At 47.1% G+C, this 16,088-nt stretch overlaps 2 protein-coding genes across 2 annotated transcripts; both read left to right on the forward strand.

Annotated features, from left to right (window-relative positions):
* Window positions 1-3,806: 3,806 nt before the first annotated feature.
* LOC141915680 (keratin, type II cytoskeletal 75-like) lies at window positions 3,807-7,492 on the forward strand. The gene is made up of 9 exons (XM_074807457.1): window positions 3,807-4,301; window positions 4,715-4,929; window positions 5,228-5,288; window positions 5,409-5,504; window positions 5,770-5,934; window positions 6,190-6,315; window positions 6,651-6,871; window positions 7,141-7,175; window positions 7,281-7,492. The coding sequence occupies exons 1-9, from the start codon at window positions 3,807-3,809 to the stop codon at window positions 7,490-7,492; spliced, it is 1,626 nt and encodes a 541-aa protein (XP_074663558.1).
* Window positions 7,493-8,052: 560 nt separating this feature from the next.
* On the forward strand, window positions 8,053-16,088 carry LOC141915804 (keratin, type II cytoskeletal cochleal-like). The gene is made up of 12 exons (XM_074807679.1): window positions 8,053-8,061; window positions 8,177-8,270; window positions 8,437-8,650; window positions 9,465-9,894; window positions 10,325-10,533; window positions 13,151-13,211; window positions 13,858-13,953; window positions 14,125-14,289; window positions 14,668-14,793; window positions 14,928-15,148; window positions 15,421-15,455; window positions 15,883-16,088. The coding sequence occupies exons 1-12, from the start codon at window positions 8,053-8,055 to the stop codon at window positions 16,086-16,088; spliced, it is 1,866 nt and encodes a 621-aa protein (XP_074663780.1).

The following is a 16,088-nucleotide window of genomic DNA, read 5'->3' on the forward strand; positions in this document are numbered from 1 at the left end:
CCACCCAAACCCTATGTCTTGTCGCACAGGAGCCTCACTCTAGGAACTCTCCCTCCGCTGTGTTGTCTAGCACGTGTCGTGTAGGGCTCTGCTATTGAACATGAGTCCAACTGTTTTAACTGTTTTAAATTTGCAACTTGCTTGTTACAGCTCAGCATTTTTTGGCCGGATTTTGTATATAAAACGTGTCCCATGACTGTTTGTCTCTCTTCACTTTCTGGTGTTTGTCTAATAAAAATGCATACGTAATTTATTCTATTTTGTGGACCTTTTAATTAAAGACATGGAACAGCAAATGCAAATGCAGATAACAAGCACTTTTCCTAGGGCCCTGCCCAGTTAAAGGCTCAGATTTTTGCTCGTCATTCACATTTCCTGAATCTCTCCCTTAGCAGCCAAAACACACAAGCACAGCGTAGCACCAAAGGGAGGTTTGCCGTTGATTTCAATGTTCTCCCCGCTGTGCAAGTAAAACACCTGGAAGCTAAACACAGGGCACGCCAAGGCAAGAGCCGGGCACAGGGGAAAAGGTCTAAGATTCATTTACTGTGCAGCTTCCAGGCAATGCAACATCCAGCAGCCTGGCTCCCAGGGGGTACAAAGGGCAGTGCCAAGCGTGTGATGTACCTGCATAAACTTCTAACAATAGGGAACTAATTACTAGGGGAGTCAGAGCAACCACCCGCAAGTATATCAGTCCATCTCAAAACCCCTTTTACTGAGCTGTCTCACCTCAGCGTAGGTGCCAGCGGTGCAAACATCTGCCCGAGCAGGTTGAAAGAGCTCCCTTTCTGTTCAGAGCACTGGCCACACTGGTTTAGGTGTTTATCTTGGGTCTTGATGCTGATGTTCCCTCCCCTTTGACTATCAGCAGGTGGAGGATCTGGTCCATACGCATTCACGTGCTGTGTTTAATTAGATGTCGCTCATGCAATAGCTATAAAAAATATCCAGTGGGATACCTGTTGGAAAGTGAAAGTCTTCAAGAGGCAAAGTTTCTTCACATTTCTAGAACACATTGGAGACAAGTTCTTGTTTTGAGAGGGTGAAGAAAAACCAGAGGAGGTGTGGCAATTCTAGATGTGGTTCTGACTAATTGGGAGAAATTAATTGAGAAGTAAAAGCAGAGCATCATCTGGCTGAATGCTACAGAGTGACAGATCTCATTGCTGGAACATCAATTGAACAAACAGATGTGATTAGAAAAACTCACCCCATGTATTTCAATAAGTTCCAGTAATGGGTAGAGAAGAACTCTTAGGAAAATACTCAAAATGATGGGCAAATAGAGCGGAATTGGCAGTGCCTGAATAATATAGAGACCAGCAGCTTCCCATAATTTTCAAGGATCCTGTGAACTCTGCATGTTCCTCTCTGTACCCCTCTGGAAATCTCCTTCCCAAAAACTTGCAGGCTCAGTGATGGGTCTGCTGCAGCTCTCCACTCCTGCTCCACCACTTCTCCCGCCCAAATACTCACTCCTGAATACAGCAGCCTCCTGGGAAGGAGCAATCGCCTCACTCTGAGCAGCAGCCCAGGCAAGGTCAAGTAATGGTTTTCCTCACTGCTGCCCGGACACACTCTCCAACCAAAGAGGATAGAACGTGTATAGGCAACAGGCACGTCAGACGGGTGCCATCCATTGCATCAACACCTGGGCCATAACAGAGATTACAAAGCCCTTCATCGAGCACGGGAAAGGCTGGGGCCAGACTATTTGTTCTCCCAGGGCATTCCTTTTTAAGCAAGATACAAAACCACCCTGGCAAAAGTCCGCACCTCTGGATACATGACCAATGTACAGCTGTCCTGGTTCTGGTCACCGTGTACGTAACCTTCTGCATCCAGCCCTGCTGGTCAAGTTAAACAGTCGTAGCGATGACCTGGGGCTTATATTTCAGTGGGAGAGGACAGCCCTCGTTAATTCTAGCACAGCCCAGATTAAAACCTTAGTCATAATAAAATGAATGGTGCTTGCACTCAGGGGCTTGAATTTGCAATGCATGGAGGGAACTGATTGCTAATTGCTACCCATTACATTTTTACAGAGTTTTTTAAGACAGTCAGTAGCTTAGTCACAGAAGCTCTGCTCTCTTAAAAACTGCTGCTTGTTGTAACGCACAGTAGCTGAAACACTCCCAGAACAGTTATTTTAGTTTTATTCCAAGGTGTGTAATGGAAACATTAGTTGACTAGAGAATAAAACAGAAAAGAAAAAAAAAAAAGCATGGCTGAAAGGCAAAAAGAGATGGCAGGCACCTGCAAATTACCCTCCTGGGACTTCCTGGTCAAACTCACTTGACTGCCCGGCTTCCATATGTGAAATGGCAAGCACAAGAGTGCACTTGAAAGATGCATCTGCAAACACCTGCTCCATGCCCCAGTGCCTGCACGTGTCTTTTTAATGGCTGGGGAAAGCTACGACTTCCAGCAACACTCTGCAGGTGGGCTGCTACCTCCTCTGATGAGCAGGTGTTCAGCTCGGGCATGGGCATCCACGAGAGAGACGTACCTTGGCAAACCGAAGGGCTGCAGGGTCCAAGAGAAGCGTGTCTGTCCCTGGGCACTCAGACCAGACGCTGGGAGTGACTTCTGAGCATCCTGCCTGCTCCAGGATAAGTGTCCATGTGTACGGTGCTGCCACACAGCGCGCACAGGGCGAGTCAGGACACCATGTGTCTTTCACTAGAGAAATGCACTATTTGACTTTTCCTGGGTGCTACGCGGAATAAGGGAGTTGTCTGAGAACAATGTTGTAAGCCCGGAGCCCAAGCACTGGATTTCCTTGTGAGTAAGAGATATCAGAGGGGGAAGACAACAGACGTGGGGAGGGCAGCCTGGGAACAGGCTTCACACCGTGTAGAGACAAGGTCACCCCATGAGTCAGGAAACAGCCCTAAAATATGTGAAGGTGAAGCCCTGAGAAATCGCCAACTCAGGTTTTGTGTCGTCACAGACAACAGTAACTCCCTCCCAGGTCATATTCTGATATTTCATCATTTGTTGTCAGTCTGAATCAGGATGAAGTGTAGACACTTTTCGCAGAAAGAAAAGGTCTGAAAACGCCATTCATAAAATTACCTTCCATGTCCTTCCCGCTCCCCAGCTGGTTTTTGATAGCTGATGGTCCAGGACTTCCACTAATGACCCATCACCACCCTGGCTTTCCCTCCATCACCTCTTTCTCCCTTCTGTATCAGTTCTGCTTTAAATGACTCTTGTTTGGACATGAGAACAAGAGTCCAGAATTTCTGACAAGTCGGGGCCTGAGGTGCTGATGCCCCGCTGGGGTTTACTCAAAACCACAGTAGCAGGAAAACACAGACCCACAATAACAGATTTCTCAGATCTTGGACCACTGCACCGTGAAATAATGTGCCTTTACGCAACAGAGGGATTGATTCACCCATGAAATAGAGATGAGCGAGCGCTTGCCCAACAAGGGGAACCATCTACTGCAGAGGTGAAAGGAGGGAGTGGGAAAAGGATGGCTGCGAACAAGAGTTGAGCAGGCAGTATTTAGTGTTTTCTCAGATATTTCAACAGCCAGATCATGACTGTCACAAAAAAATGCAACTTCTGCACTTTGTGAGTGCTCACCGTGAACTCACCGTCCGCTTTGCTGCTGGGTGTGCCGAGCCCAGTTAATCAGTAAGATGAGCACCACGCCAGACCCATCCCCAGCTAGTAAGGGTATAAAAAGGCCAGTCCCAGCCTGGGGGAGCACAACTTCACCTTCCTGCCTTCATCCACTTCCTCGCTGCTTTATTCTTTCTACCGCTCTCACCCTGCTCACATCAGCTGCCATGTCTCGCCAGTGCGCTGCAAGGAACCAGAGCAATACTGGCTTCAGTGCTGCTTCTGCCTTCATCCCAAATGCCAGCAGCGCCAGCTTCTGCTTACGTTCTGCATCCCAAGGTGGGAGCTGCAGTATCGCCCCTGTGTATGGAAGATTTGCTGGAGGTTTTGGAAGCAGGAGCCTCTACAGCCTTGGTGGATGCAAGAGGATCTCTGTAGCTGGAAGAGGTGGTGGCTTCTACGGACCTGCAGGTTTTGGTGCTGTCCCTGTGATCTCCTGTGGTTTTGGTGGTGCAGTTGGTGGTGCCTTTGGGTTTGGTGGTGGCATGGGTGGTCCTGGATTCCCTGCTCTCCCAGCTGGGGGCATCCATGAAGTCTCAGTCAACCAGAGCCTTCTGAAACCTCTCAATCTGGAGATTGACCCCAACATCCAGAGTATCCGTAAGGATGAGAAGGATCAGATTCAAACCCTCAACAATAAATTTGCCTCCTTCATCGACAAGGTGAGACATAGGATTTCTCGCTTATGCTGTGTTGATTCTTCAGTGGGGAAGCACAAACAAGGGCAAGTTGTATCTTTATCAGCAATTTTGCTGCTCTTGTACTGCCATTTCTAACATCAGCAGCCTGGGAATAAAACCTGAGGGGTTCTAGCTTTGAGACCATTCATCCCTCGCATTAATGCTGAGACCAGTCAACAGGGAGAAAATGGTGATATAGGGTGTAAGGAAGCAGAGTTTGCAAAAAGAGCAGGAATGTTAACATCAGATGTGCAATGTTTGTATAAACTGTCAGTTGTTCCACAAGCTGAGAGCTCCCACCTTCCAGCAAGTGAATCCTTGCAGGATTGTACCTTGTCTCTAAGAAAAACTGTCCTAAAATCACTGTTTCTGAAACACCTCCTTTCTCTATACAGGTCCGATTCCTTGAACAACAAAACAAGGTCCTGGAGACCAAGTGGGCCCTTCTGCAAGAACAGGGGAACAAAACAGTCAGAAACAACATTGAGCCCCTCTTTGAGACCTACATCAACAACCTCAAGAGACAGCTGAACAGCTTGCTGACAGACAAGGAGAACTTGGGAATGGAGCTGAACAAGGTGCAAGGCCTTGCTGAGGACTTCAAGAACAAGTAAGTCTGCCCATCTGTGGTCTGCAACAGAGGCCAGCTCGCTGTTGCATCTGTGCAGTCAAATGAGGAAAGAAGGCCTTTTTGCTGATATAATCTTCTGAGTAAGGCCCAGGTTAAGTTTAATACGAGACATATTCAGCCTCACTTCCCCATGGCTGAAAGTCACAGGCAGAAAATGATAGGGCTAAGAGACCAAGGTACGTACATACATGCATACAAAAAAAATAAGAGGCTGGTACTGAAAATACGAAATAACTTTTGTACAAGGCTAGGCTAACCCTCCATTTCCATCCTGCAGATACGAAGAAGAGATCAACAAGCACACAGCTGTCGAGAATGAATTTGTGATCCTGAAGAAGGTGGGTGCACACACGCTCTCCCTCCCAGCTCTGCACGAGCATAGCAAGAAACACGTTCTTCAGCTTTTCCTCTGCTTCTCCGAAAACCACTTCATTTTTGTGATGTGTTTCCTCTTCTAGGAGGTGGACGCTGCCTACATGAACAAGACAGAGCTGCAAGCCAGGCTGGACTCCCTTATGGAGGAGATAGATTTCCTCAGAGCTCTCTATGAAGCCGTAAGCACCAGCATTTACATCCGTCTCCCAGTTTCCAGCCTTCCTTTCCCACTTCAGAGGCTCAGGACTGTTTATTTTCCACTCTATTCCGCTAAATAATTCAATGCTTTTTCCATTTCACCTGCTGTCTTAACCCTGCCTGAAACCATCTTAGAAAAAACACTTTGTCCATCCAGGTCTACCCTCTAACTTGGGAGTTTCCTTCCTCTCAGCAACATTCGTGTCTCACGCCTGCGACTCACCGAAATACCCGCTGCTTTTACAGGAACTGTCTCAGATGCAGACCCAGATCTCCGACACCTCTGTCATCCTGACCATGGACAACAACCGCAGCCTGGACATGGACAGCATCATCGCAGAGGTCAAGGCACAGTATGAGGACATCGCCAACCGGAGCCGGGCGGAGGCCGAGTCTTGGTACCAGTCCAGGGTGAGTGCCTAGGAAGGCTTCTGCAATGGGAAAACCACACTCCCTCCCCCAGTTTCCCATGGGGAGGTGGGTGCCACTGTGATTTTTATAACACAGGATGTCTCCAGATTTAATAATCCTATAAAGTTTGAAGTGCTAATTTGCGATTGAGAACATACGCACACTTCTGAGTGCAAACACCCACGTACCCACATTCTGCTTGGCTCCAAAATCAGTATATTTTACCTTGACTGGCTGTTCCTCTCTCTGTGACAGTACGAGGAGCTGCAGGCTACAGCAGGCAGGCACGGGGACGACCTCCGTAACACCAAGCAGGAGATCTCCGAGCTCAACCGCCACGTCCAGCGACTGCGCTCTGAAATCGACAGTGTGAAGAAACAGGTAAAAAGCAGTGTAAATGCATAAGACTAAACTCTTGCTGTGGTCTAACTTCTTGATTGTCCAGCCAACTCCAGGGAATAAAAATAAATGTATGTCAGTGAGTTCTGCTGGATAAGGAATGAGTATGACACCATTTATTTCAGTGCTGTAACACCACTAAGAGTAACAATGCAACATGAGTAAACCTAAGATGATGTTACGAGGTGTGGAGTTAGATTAAATCCAGGTTGTGACCTGGCTCAGAACATGGATCACACCTATGGTCATGACCTCAGGGTACAAAGAACTGGTCTATGCTCTAGATAAGGAACACAACGACTACTTTTCCTCCACAGTGCGCCAGTTTGCAGACAGCTATTGCAGATACTGAGCAGCGTGGGGAGATGGCCCTCAAGGATGCCAGGGCCAAACTGGCCGAACTGGAGACAGCTCTGCAGAAGGCCAAGACAGACCTCGCCCAGCAGCTCCGTGAGTACCAGGAGCTCATGAACGTCAAGCTGGCCCTGGACATTGAGATTGCGACCTACAGGAAGCTGCTGGAGGGAGAGGAGTGCAGGTGGGTGCAATTTTATATCCCAATTTCCAGAAGTGCAGTGGAGTCACAGACCCTTGTTGCGTTTAGACTTCCCACGTTCAGAAGACCTGAAAGCTGTTTAAAGGCAAGCAATTGCCCAGGAAGATGAGCTATTTGGGAAGATGGTAGCCTTCGTGCAAACTTTCCAACTTCCACCAAAAATATTCCAAGAAGATTCTCCTGCCTTTTCAACCAGCTCCTGGTCATGGGTTCCCCCTGAATTCTTACTGGTTTATTTTGCTCCCTAACAGGCTCTCTGGAGAAGGTGCCGGCACAGTGAATATCTGTAAGTAACTTTTAAACATAGTTTGCCAACTTTTACATTTGTCTCCCTGCCACTCAGAGCCCACTGTTTGTGGATGCCTCTAAAGTGGGTGTTCTCCTCTTGCAGCTGTGACCAGAACCCCTGTAGGAACGGGCTATGGAACTGGAAACTGTGTCAGCTTTGGAGGCAGCAGCGGTGTTGGAGGTGGGGTCTGTGCTGGAGGAATGGGCTTCAGCTCTGGAAGCGGACAAGGCGCAGCCGGGTCATGTGTGGTCGGTGGAAGCAGTTCCAGCATAAAGTACGTCTCCACCACCTCTTCAACCAAGAGATGCTATTAAAGTCAGACACCAGCACTGTTAGCTAGCGTGTGCCGAGTTTCCTCTCGTCTTGTGTGCAATCCTTACCCTGTTACTTGCAAAAAATTTGGAAGTCAAAGCTGTCTGTCCTTATTTATATAAAACATGCCATGCTCCTGTTTGTTCTTTGACTCTCTGAAATCCTCATTTCCCAGTGTTCATCTAATAAAAGGCACGTGGAATTAATTTTGTCGCATCCTCCTTTTAATTCCAATTACTTCATAGGACCTTGGGGAAAAGAGTGGCTGACATAACAGAGTACAGCTGAAGGTAAATCAAAGTCATACACAAAAGAGCTGAGACCTTTCCTTCCTCTGCACTCACTGCAACTCCACGGACACCTCTTATATCCAACAGGAAGCTGGATGTTCCATTCCCATTTGTGTGAGCAAAGTTTTTTAGCATCCACAGGATGGGAAAATATCTACTCTTCTTAGTAGGCACTAGAGAAAATGTCCTTCATTTCTACATTGCAGCATCTCAGCATTTTCATGCTGCCTTGATAGTGCCCAAACCCCTGTAATCTTTCAAGGTTTTACGCGATGAGTCATGTAGGGATTAAAACTAGTTTTTCCCAAGAAAACAAGTACTTCAGCTCATGCTGTTCTGTACATGCACTAGCTGCAGGGGCTAGTAAAATGCCGTCACTGCCATTACCATAATTAGAAATGGAAAAGACCCATTAACCCCCCAAACTCACCCTCTTTGGGAAGAATAACATCGCCAGACATAGGCTGTGAGATAGTTAAAGACCCTGAGGGTAAGGAAGGTTTAGTTCCCCTTCTCTGATCTCCTGAACAGCAGTAACGAGAGACAAACTACAAAAGCACCAAAGCTCATCTTAAGAAAAAAAAAAAATGTGCTGAGATTACCACAGTGGATTGTGCTGGTTCAGTCTCTGACACAACCTTGCTGAGTGACTAAAGCACTAGAGGAAAACGTGACGCACGTTAAGTGCACACTGACTCCTAGCCTAAAGAGAAGGCGATATAATAAACCCCAGCTTTTCATTAGTCCTCTAGACCTAAACACAGTAACACACTACTGGAAAGGAAGTGGCTCGTCCTCTTCAACACCTGCCCATCTTCCTCTGGCATCTCTGGACCATGTTTCCATTGACACCAGCAGAACTGGTATTTGGTTTGTTATTTAAACACTGTCCAGCATCAAACAGCCATCCAATGACCTGGACTTTTACAAGTCAGGCTGTTTCCTCTCTGGGGACCACGTACTTTTAGCTATCTCATCATTCAGCATTTCGGCTAAGCAAAGCACCCACACTCCCTCTAGTCAACGGAAAGGCACAGGTGCCTCCCAAATTATCAACTTTACCAGAAGTACCTCTGTGCAGATGAAGTGTTGCCTGCAAAGATGAGGAGTGCAGACCAAGACATCTGACTTCTTGCCTCAGTCAGGACAGGTTGCTCCTACCCCAAGACAGCTAGCTATCAGAGAGAAAAGTCATTTTTTTCTTTAGCAAAACATGTCCAACTGGCATTTTCAACATCTCTAGATTCCCTCTTGTGGCAACTTCAGTCCCATCAGCTTTAAACTAAATGGGCACCGACACCACCAACCAAGTTAAAAGCAAGCCGAAAGGGAACTTCCAGATGTAAATATTTTTTATTTTTCCCCACCAGTAATCCCTCCTCTGAAAAATACAGGTTAGAAAATTTGGTTAGTTTTATGAGCCTGAAGGTTGCCAGCCCGTTGCATTAGCGAGTCTGGTGATTAACGGGTTAGGGAGGGTGGCCATGTGCCAGCATACCAAACCGATTAGCTCAGCCAATGGAGCTGCGGTCCTCTGCGGACAAGCCCAGCTCTCCAAAAGGATAAAAGGCAGAGGGGACTCCTGATCCAAACTCCCAAAAATTTCTACTCATCTGCCATCTCACCTCCTTGTCCTCTGCTCTCGCCACCGGCAAATGTTTACACAGCAGTTATTCGACATTAGGTCAGGAGGACTCACTAAGAGTTCCAGTGCTGCTTCTGCCACTATGCCTGTTCACCGAAGCAGCTTCAGCTCCGTGTCCATGTCCCGCAGCAGCAGTGGAGGCGTGGGACAGATCAGCAGTGGTTTTGGCAGCAGAAGCCTTCACAATCTAGGGGCAAGCAAGAGGATTTCCATGAGCGGAGGGTATTGTTCTGCTAGACCAGGATACAGTTATGGGTCAGGTCATGGCGGGTTGGCATATAGGGCTGGTGGAGCTGGGTTTGGGTTTGGAGGAGGATGTGGCCCTGGAGGTATTCAAGAGGTCACAGTCAACCAACACCTCTTGGTACCTCTTAAATTGGAGATTGACCCCAACATGCAGAGAGTGCGGCAGGAGGAGAAGGACCAGATCAAATCCCTCAACAACAAATTTGCCTCCTTCATCGACAAGGTAAGACACGTTCCACTTAATCCAGCCTGTCATGTTTGTCATCGCCTGTAGAGTAGAATCAGGATTGCTCTCAACATTATAAATTTACTTCTAAATCTTTAATGCACAGAGTTAAGGATTTTGTTCAGCTTGTTACCGCTGACTCCAGACTGTCTATACAGCTCATTTTGTCTCTATAGAGCTCAGCTCTATAGACAGTCTAGATATGGTGCAAATTATTTTTCCAGGTTTCTTCGCAGTTGAATATTGCTCCTGGTGTCCAAGTCTTCCTACCAATGATCTTTTGATGACACGCCCATCTAAAGCCCACTTTAGATTATATAAAACAAACCCAAAAAACCCCTCACATTAAAGCCCCCATCTCATGAAAAGTGAGGCAGGTTTTGAGTTGATGATCCCCAGTGATTTAAATTGTTCTGATGGGTTTCAGGTGCGGTTCCTGGAGCAACAAAATAAAGTACTGGAGACTAAATGGAGCCTCTTGAAGGACCAAAAAATTGCGAAAAATAACCTTGAACCTATGTTTGACGCGTACATCAGCAACATGAGGAGACAGCTCGAGGCTCTAGGAGGGGACAGGCTGCGGCTCAGCTCAGAGCTGAAGGCTATGCAGGATGCTGTTGAAGACTTCAAGATCAGGTAAGGAACACACACAGAAAGAAACCTGTCTAGTTTTTCACTTTATCTTCTTCCTGAACGAGCTAAAAGACCCAAGGCAACCCTAAAACTGTGAGACCTCAGAGGACTAAAGTGACTCAGCTCCCCTCACTTTACCTGCTGGATACACATCAGCAGCAGCACTCTACCCACTGCAAGACAAGTTTTTTGCAGGGACAGGTGAAATTTTTAAATGCTGCAAAAGGCTCAGATGGTCAGACATCCACAGGAGTTCAGGAGCAGCTTCTCAAAAGCTTAGTCTGTCCAGAGCTTAAGCTTTCCAAATGGTTTCAGCTCCCATGTAGTCATTTTAATACAATCTAGGATGAAACCTGAATCTCAACAAGACTATTAGGCGCTCTGAACACTCACATTTCTTACTAATGTGGGTTCCTTTCCAGGACAGAAAAATTGTCTAAAATGAAAGATTAATTTTAAGTGTGTGCTTAAGCGTTTTTCTTCCTTTCTTTTTTTTTTTTTTTTTTTAAAAAATATTATAATGTCCCTTAATATCAATGTACTGGATAGTTTTAGCACTTCTGAAAGTCAGAGTAAGCTTCCACCCCATGGAAAGTCACTGTAATCTTGGGCGAATGTTTCAGCTCAGCTCATTAACTCTTTAGGCTGGTAGGAGGAGGTGTTCCCTCTCTCACCCACTCTTTGCACTTTGGACAAACATCTATCAAGCCTTAGTGTCTGCTACCATGCCCACGAGGGATACACTGCTTAATGGATGTGAATAAGTAAGAAGATTAAATTGTCAATCTGGAACCAGAAAAACGAGAGATGAGAGCTGGGTGCAGGCTGCAATTCAAAGCAAGGACACGCGCGTTCTGCCGAAAACCCTCTGCTCTCCCTTTCTCGGGAGATCATGTGTCTGACACTTTCTGCCACCTTTACCAACAGTGCCTCTAGCCCAAAAGTAGCCTCAGAACAGAAACAACTGCCTTGGGGAAGAGAAATCCTCATCCACAGTCTACTTTGAGACTTTTTTTAATGGTTCTCTGTGCCTTCAGCAAAGAAATGTTTAACAGAAACTAATCTGTCCTGTGTCAGTTTGGCCATGTAAGACCTCACGGTCTGCTACAAATCAGCCATGTGGATTTCTTTAATTCATTTTAGGATGCGACAAATGACATTCCAGAGATAAATATCCTCCATCAGCTACAGAAGAGACCCCAAAGAACAGAACTTAGCCAAAATAGCCAAGTTCGAGGTAGCTGACTTGAGATGAATCCCAGCTTTAAGCACAATACTGCTCTCAATTAAGTGGGTCAGAGAGTGTCCTCCTCCTGTTCTCGTCACAGGCCCACGGTGAAAACAGTTTTAAATTTTGAAAAGCAATGTCTAACATCAGCACAGTCTGGAGCAGCAAAGCAGCAAGAGATTGCCCAGCTGAGAATAGACCTTTGGGCACATCATGACTTCAGACAAGAAATCCTTTGACAACCAACGGTCACATCACAGAAGAGGTTCAGACTTTAATACTCTGCCTGCACCTGACAAAGTGGCAAATATTCCTTCTGGCTCCAGATCAGGGAATCTTTGGGCAAAAGCTCAGTTACATCATACACATTGCTGGGCAGGGACCATCCTCTTGCATTGTGGCAACAGTGCCTACACCTTCCAAAAGGACGTCACTGCTCCTGTCCCCATTTCCTAGGAATTTGTTCTTCTTACCTTTATGCATTGTAAACTTTGTGGATCCCAAAGTATTCTTTCTAATGCTTTGCTCTTCTGAGTCAAATACTAATCCAAACGGCAATTAGGAATTAGACATATGCCAAATTAGTTTTCCTCTTCTATGTGCCTAAGAGCTTACAGACCCACAAATCTATATACAGGCTAGGACTTTACTTAATGGCAATGATTTTAAGGCTTGGATATTCCTGATGTGAAGAAATATTCCCCCATGAAAGGTTAACGTTTTATTAGCTGCATGGACTCTCTCCTTTGAACTCCTGTCTTTCATCTCCCCCATTTAATCATTTCATTTGAGCTGGGCATCAGTCCACAGCTATTGCTGGTTTTTATCCTTTACCAAGAGTGGGACTGTGCGCTGCTGCTAATCCAGACCTTGGCTTTCCTTGCCCAGGCCATCATCCTCCCTCCTCCCTGGCCATCCCCAGCCCTCCCAAAGCCACCACGGGAGCTGGCGTCAGAGATCCCAGCTCTTCTGACTAACCCAGGTGTGGCAGTGATGAGCTCAGCCACAGCTCCACCCAGCCCTCCCAGCCTGAGAAAATTTAGAGAGTACAAGGCTTCCATTCACAGAGAAAACTTCTGGGAGGATAAAATGTGCCTTTAATGAAGGCCTGCAGCTTTTCTAGATGGCCTCCTCCCACCCCCTAGCCCAAGGGTGCTGTCTTTCTATCATAATCAGTGAGATATATCTATCTAATAACACTACATATGATATATGCACTGACCTAGCAAGGACATAAGTGTTGTTAGCAGCTGTTTTTATTGTTTCCTCCAAAGATCTATGCATCGGTGGTAAATGCCCCTGGGAACAGACTCTTTGGTCTCCCCACAAGCACCCTGGGGTGGGTTGCAGTATGGAAGCTGTAAAGGGATGCTCATCTTCCCTTCCCAACAGGTATGAAGAGGAGATCAACAAGCGCACGACTGCAGAGAATGACTTTGTTTTGCTCAAGAAGGTGAGGCGCCAACAACAAAGAAGGGACACACTTTTTAAAGGCAAAACACATTTGAATGCAAATAAACCCTTTTTATCCGGCAGTGCCAAGCTGGGCAAAGCACTTAGCAAAGGTGTAGTCATCCCTCCTTGAAGCAGAAACACCCAGTTGTGCCAGTGTGTCAGTCCTTGGCAATAGCTCCTTCTTGTTTCAGGCCCCTCATCCAAAATTCAGGTGAGTTCTGGTCCTCCAGGTACCAGATCAGATCTGGGTCATCTGTAACTTCTAGTCACTCCACTAGAGCTCTGTGAGTTCTGCAGCCTTTCTGTATCCAATCCCACCCTCCACAGCCCCCCAGTCCCCCCTGCAGGAGACAAAATAGGAAACTTCCACTCTTTCAAGCGTTGTCCAAAATATCTGTCTGTGCGCTGGCAAAAAAAAAAAAGGAAATTCAGTGGCTTCTGACATGTCAAAAATTGCTTAGACCTATGGGACAGCATCCCTCCCCCAAGAAAAAAGGTGGAGGGAAGAAACCAGTTCACTCTTGGATCTGTTTAAAAGGTACAGAGGTCAAGAAAGTCTTCAGTTCTGCTTTGTCTCCAAAGGTTCATATTAAATGACAAGATAGGCAAGGTTTGGTTCACTGCCTCTATTGTTGTGGTTCCAGGACGCAGATGCTGCCTATGTGAACAAGGTGGACCTCGGGACTAAGGTGGATGCACTGACAGAGGAGATTAACTTCCTGCGAGCCCTCTACGAAGCAGTAAGAATCTCCCAAATTTCCCAGTTCTGCCATTTCCCCATTTTCCTGGTATCGACAGGATAGAACCAGCCTAGGAGAGCTGTTCAGAGCTGCGGTTCCTCCCCATTCCTACCCGAGACAAGCACAACAGTGAAACATTTGGGACTGAGAATTAATTTGTTTGACTTACAGGAGCTGTCTCAGATGCAGTCACAGATCTCCGACACCTCCGTGGTCCTGTCCATGGACAACAACCGAAACCTGGACCTGGACAGCATCATCGCAGAGGTCAAAGCGCAGTACGAGGACATCGCCAACCGGAGCCGGGCAGAGGCTGAGTCCTGGTACCAGAGCAAGGTGAGGATGTGAAAATTAGCCAGCCGAGCTAGGAAAATTTTTGTTTAGCATTACCCAAAGGCTATTTTATACTGGAGAGTGCACGCAGAGAGGACAGGGGAGTAGGGTGTAAAATCAAATCGATTTGGATAGGATTTCATTTTAGTTTCCTGGACATGTGAAAATGCCATTTTGACAACTAGAGATAGAGGAGCATAAGGAGATAGAGGGAGGAAGGAAATATGCTAAAGCTCATGAGGAAGAGCTTGAATTGAGTACAGAAAGAGTCAGAAGACCCAGTCAAGAGAGGATCAGAGCAGGGTCAGTCTCTACCAATGAGTTCAAGCTCCTGCCCAGCTCTGACTGTGCCCTGGTGTCTCATCTCTCTGCCCACCTCAGTATGAGGAGCTGCAGCTCACAGCTGGCCGGCACGGGGACGACCTCCACAACACCAAGATGGAGATCTCAGAGATGAACCGCATGATCCAGCGGCTCCACTCAGAAATCGATAGTGTAAAGAAACAGGTATGGTGCACAGGACCCCTCCAAACATGGGGGCACCTCCATCCCCACTACCTTGCTGTACCCTTGCAAGGATGCCTGGGAATCGGGGTCCAAACTCACGGAGCAGTCACCAGACCTATTTCCACTTCTTGCAGTGCTCCAGTTTGCAGACGGCCATTGCAGATGCTGAGCATCGCGGGGAGATGGCTGTCAAGGATGCCAGGGCCAAACTGGCTGGCCTGGAAGATGCTCTGCAGAAGGCCAAGGCAGACCTGGCCCGGCAGCTCCGTGAGTACCAGGAGCTCATGAACGTCAAGCTGGCTCTCGACATCGAGATCGCGACCTACAGGAAGCTGCTGGAGGGCGAGGAGAGCAGGTGGGTGGCTCCCGCTGCAAACCAAACAGTGTCCAAACCCATGGATGTTTTCACATTTGCCTTGCAACAAGAGAGGAAAGGGCCACAAATCTTGCAAGAAGACACACCCCTGTCCTACACAGTTAGAGGTGTTATTTCAGTTCCTATCAGACGCTCATCATTAGACCGTAACACCCCAGACCATTCTGTTCCTCAATGTCCCTGGTGCCAAATTTATGCTTAAATTGTCCTAAATAATAAGCCCTTACTTCTCTGTCCTCTCTTTCTTCCAGGTTGGCTGGAGAAGGCGTTGGTGCAGTGAGTATTTGTAAGTAATCTGGTTCATAAGCAATAGATTGAATTTTCATTGAGTTATTCCTTAAATGTACCTGGAATTGAGGATAAGACAATGAAAATTAGCTCTATGCAGCCAGTAGTTACCAGCACAAAAATGGAGTATACTTGGGGTTTTGCAGGGCTCTGTGAGACTGGGGAGGCCAGAGAGCCTGACACACCCTTTCTCTGACCAGCTCTGAACTTGAAAGATTTTGTACTTTGAGATTGTCCCTAGGAGACTCAGAGGTCTAAGGCCAACTCTGCTACAGGATAGGAAGAAAAGCCAGAGAATAAGATGTGTGAAGTACAGGCAGTGGTAGACTGTCCAAGAAAAACCATGAATGTGTGCAACTAAAGGCTGAAATTCCTCCATACTATTCCAAACAAACTAACCCTCTGCCCGTGGTTTCCCATCACAGCTGTGGTCTCATCTGGGAGCAGCTACGGAGGTGGGAACGCGCTGAGGCTGGGGTCAGGCTTCAGCAACAGGCTCAGCATGGGGGGAAGCGGTGCCAGCTCCAGCAGCGGGGGCTGCCTGGCCGGGGAATTCAGCTCTGGCACGGGAAGAAGCTCAAGCATGACGCTTGTATCAAAAAGCACCACCAAGAAGAGCTATTGGAGATAA

Source organism: Strix aluco, chromosome 27, assembly GCF_031877795.1.
Source record: "Strix aluco isolate bStrAlu1 chromosome 27, bStrAlu1.hap1, whole genome shotgun sequence".
NCBI lineage: Eukaryota > Metazoa > Chordata > Aves > Strigiformes > Strigidae > Strix > Strix aluco.

Coding starts and splice junctions, on each gene's coding strand:
- LOC141915804 (XM_074807679.1), top strand. Junction 13,212..13,857: donor ACTTTGTTTTGCTCAAGAAG/GTGAGGCGCCAA, acceptor TTGTGGTTCCAG/GACGCAGATGCTGCCTATGT. Junction 14,794..14,927: donor TCGATAGTGTAAAGAAACAG/GTATGGTGCACA, acceptor CACTTCTTGCAG/TGCTCCAGTTTGCAGACGGC.
- LOC141915680 (XM_074807457.1), top strand. CDS start 3,807: ATGTCTCGCCAGTGCGCTGCAAGGAACCAGAGCAATACTGGCTTCAGT. Junction 5,935..6,189: donor AGTCTTGGTACCAGTCCAGG/GTGAGTGCCTAG, acceptor TCTCTGTGACAG/TACGAGGAGCTGCAGGCTAC. Junction 6,872..7,140: donor CTGGAGGGAGAGGAGTGCAG/GTGGGTGCAATT, acceptor GCTCCCTAACAG/GCTCTCTGGAGAAGGTGCCG.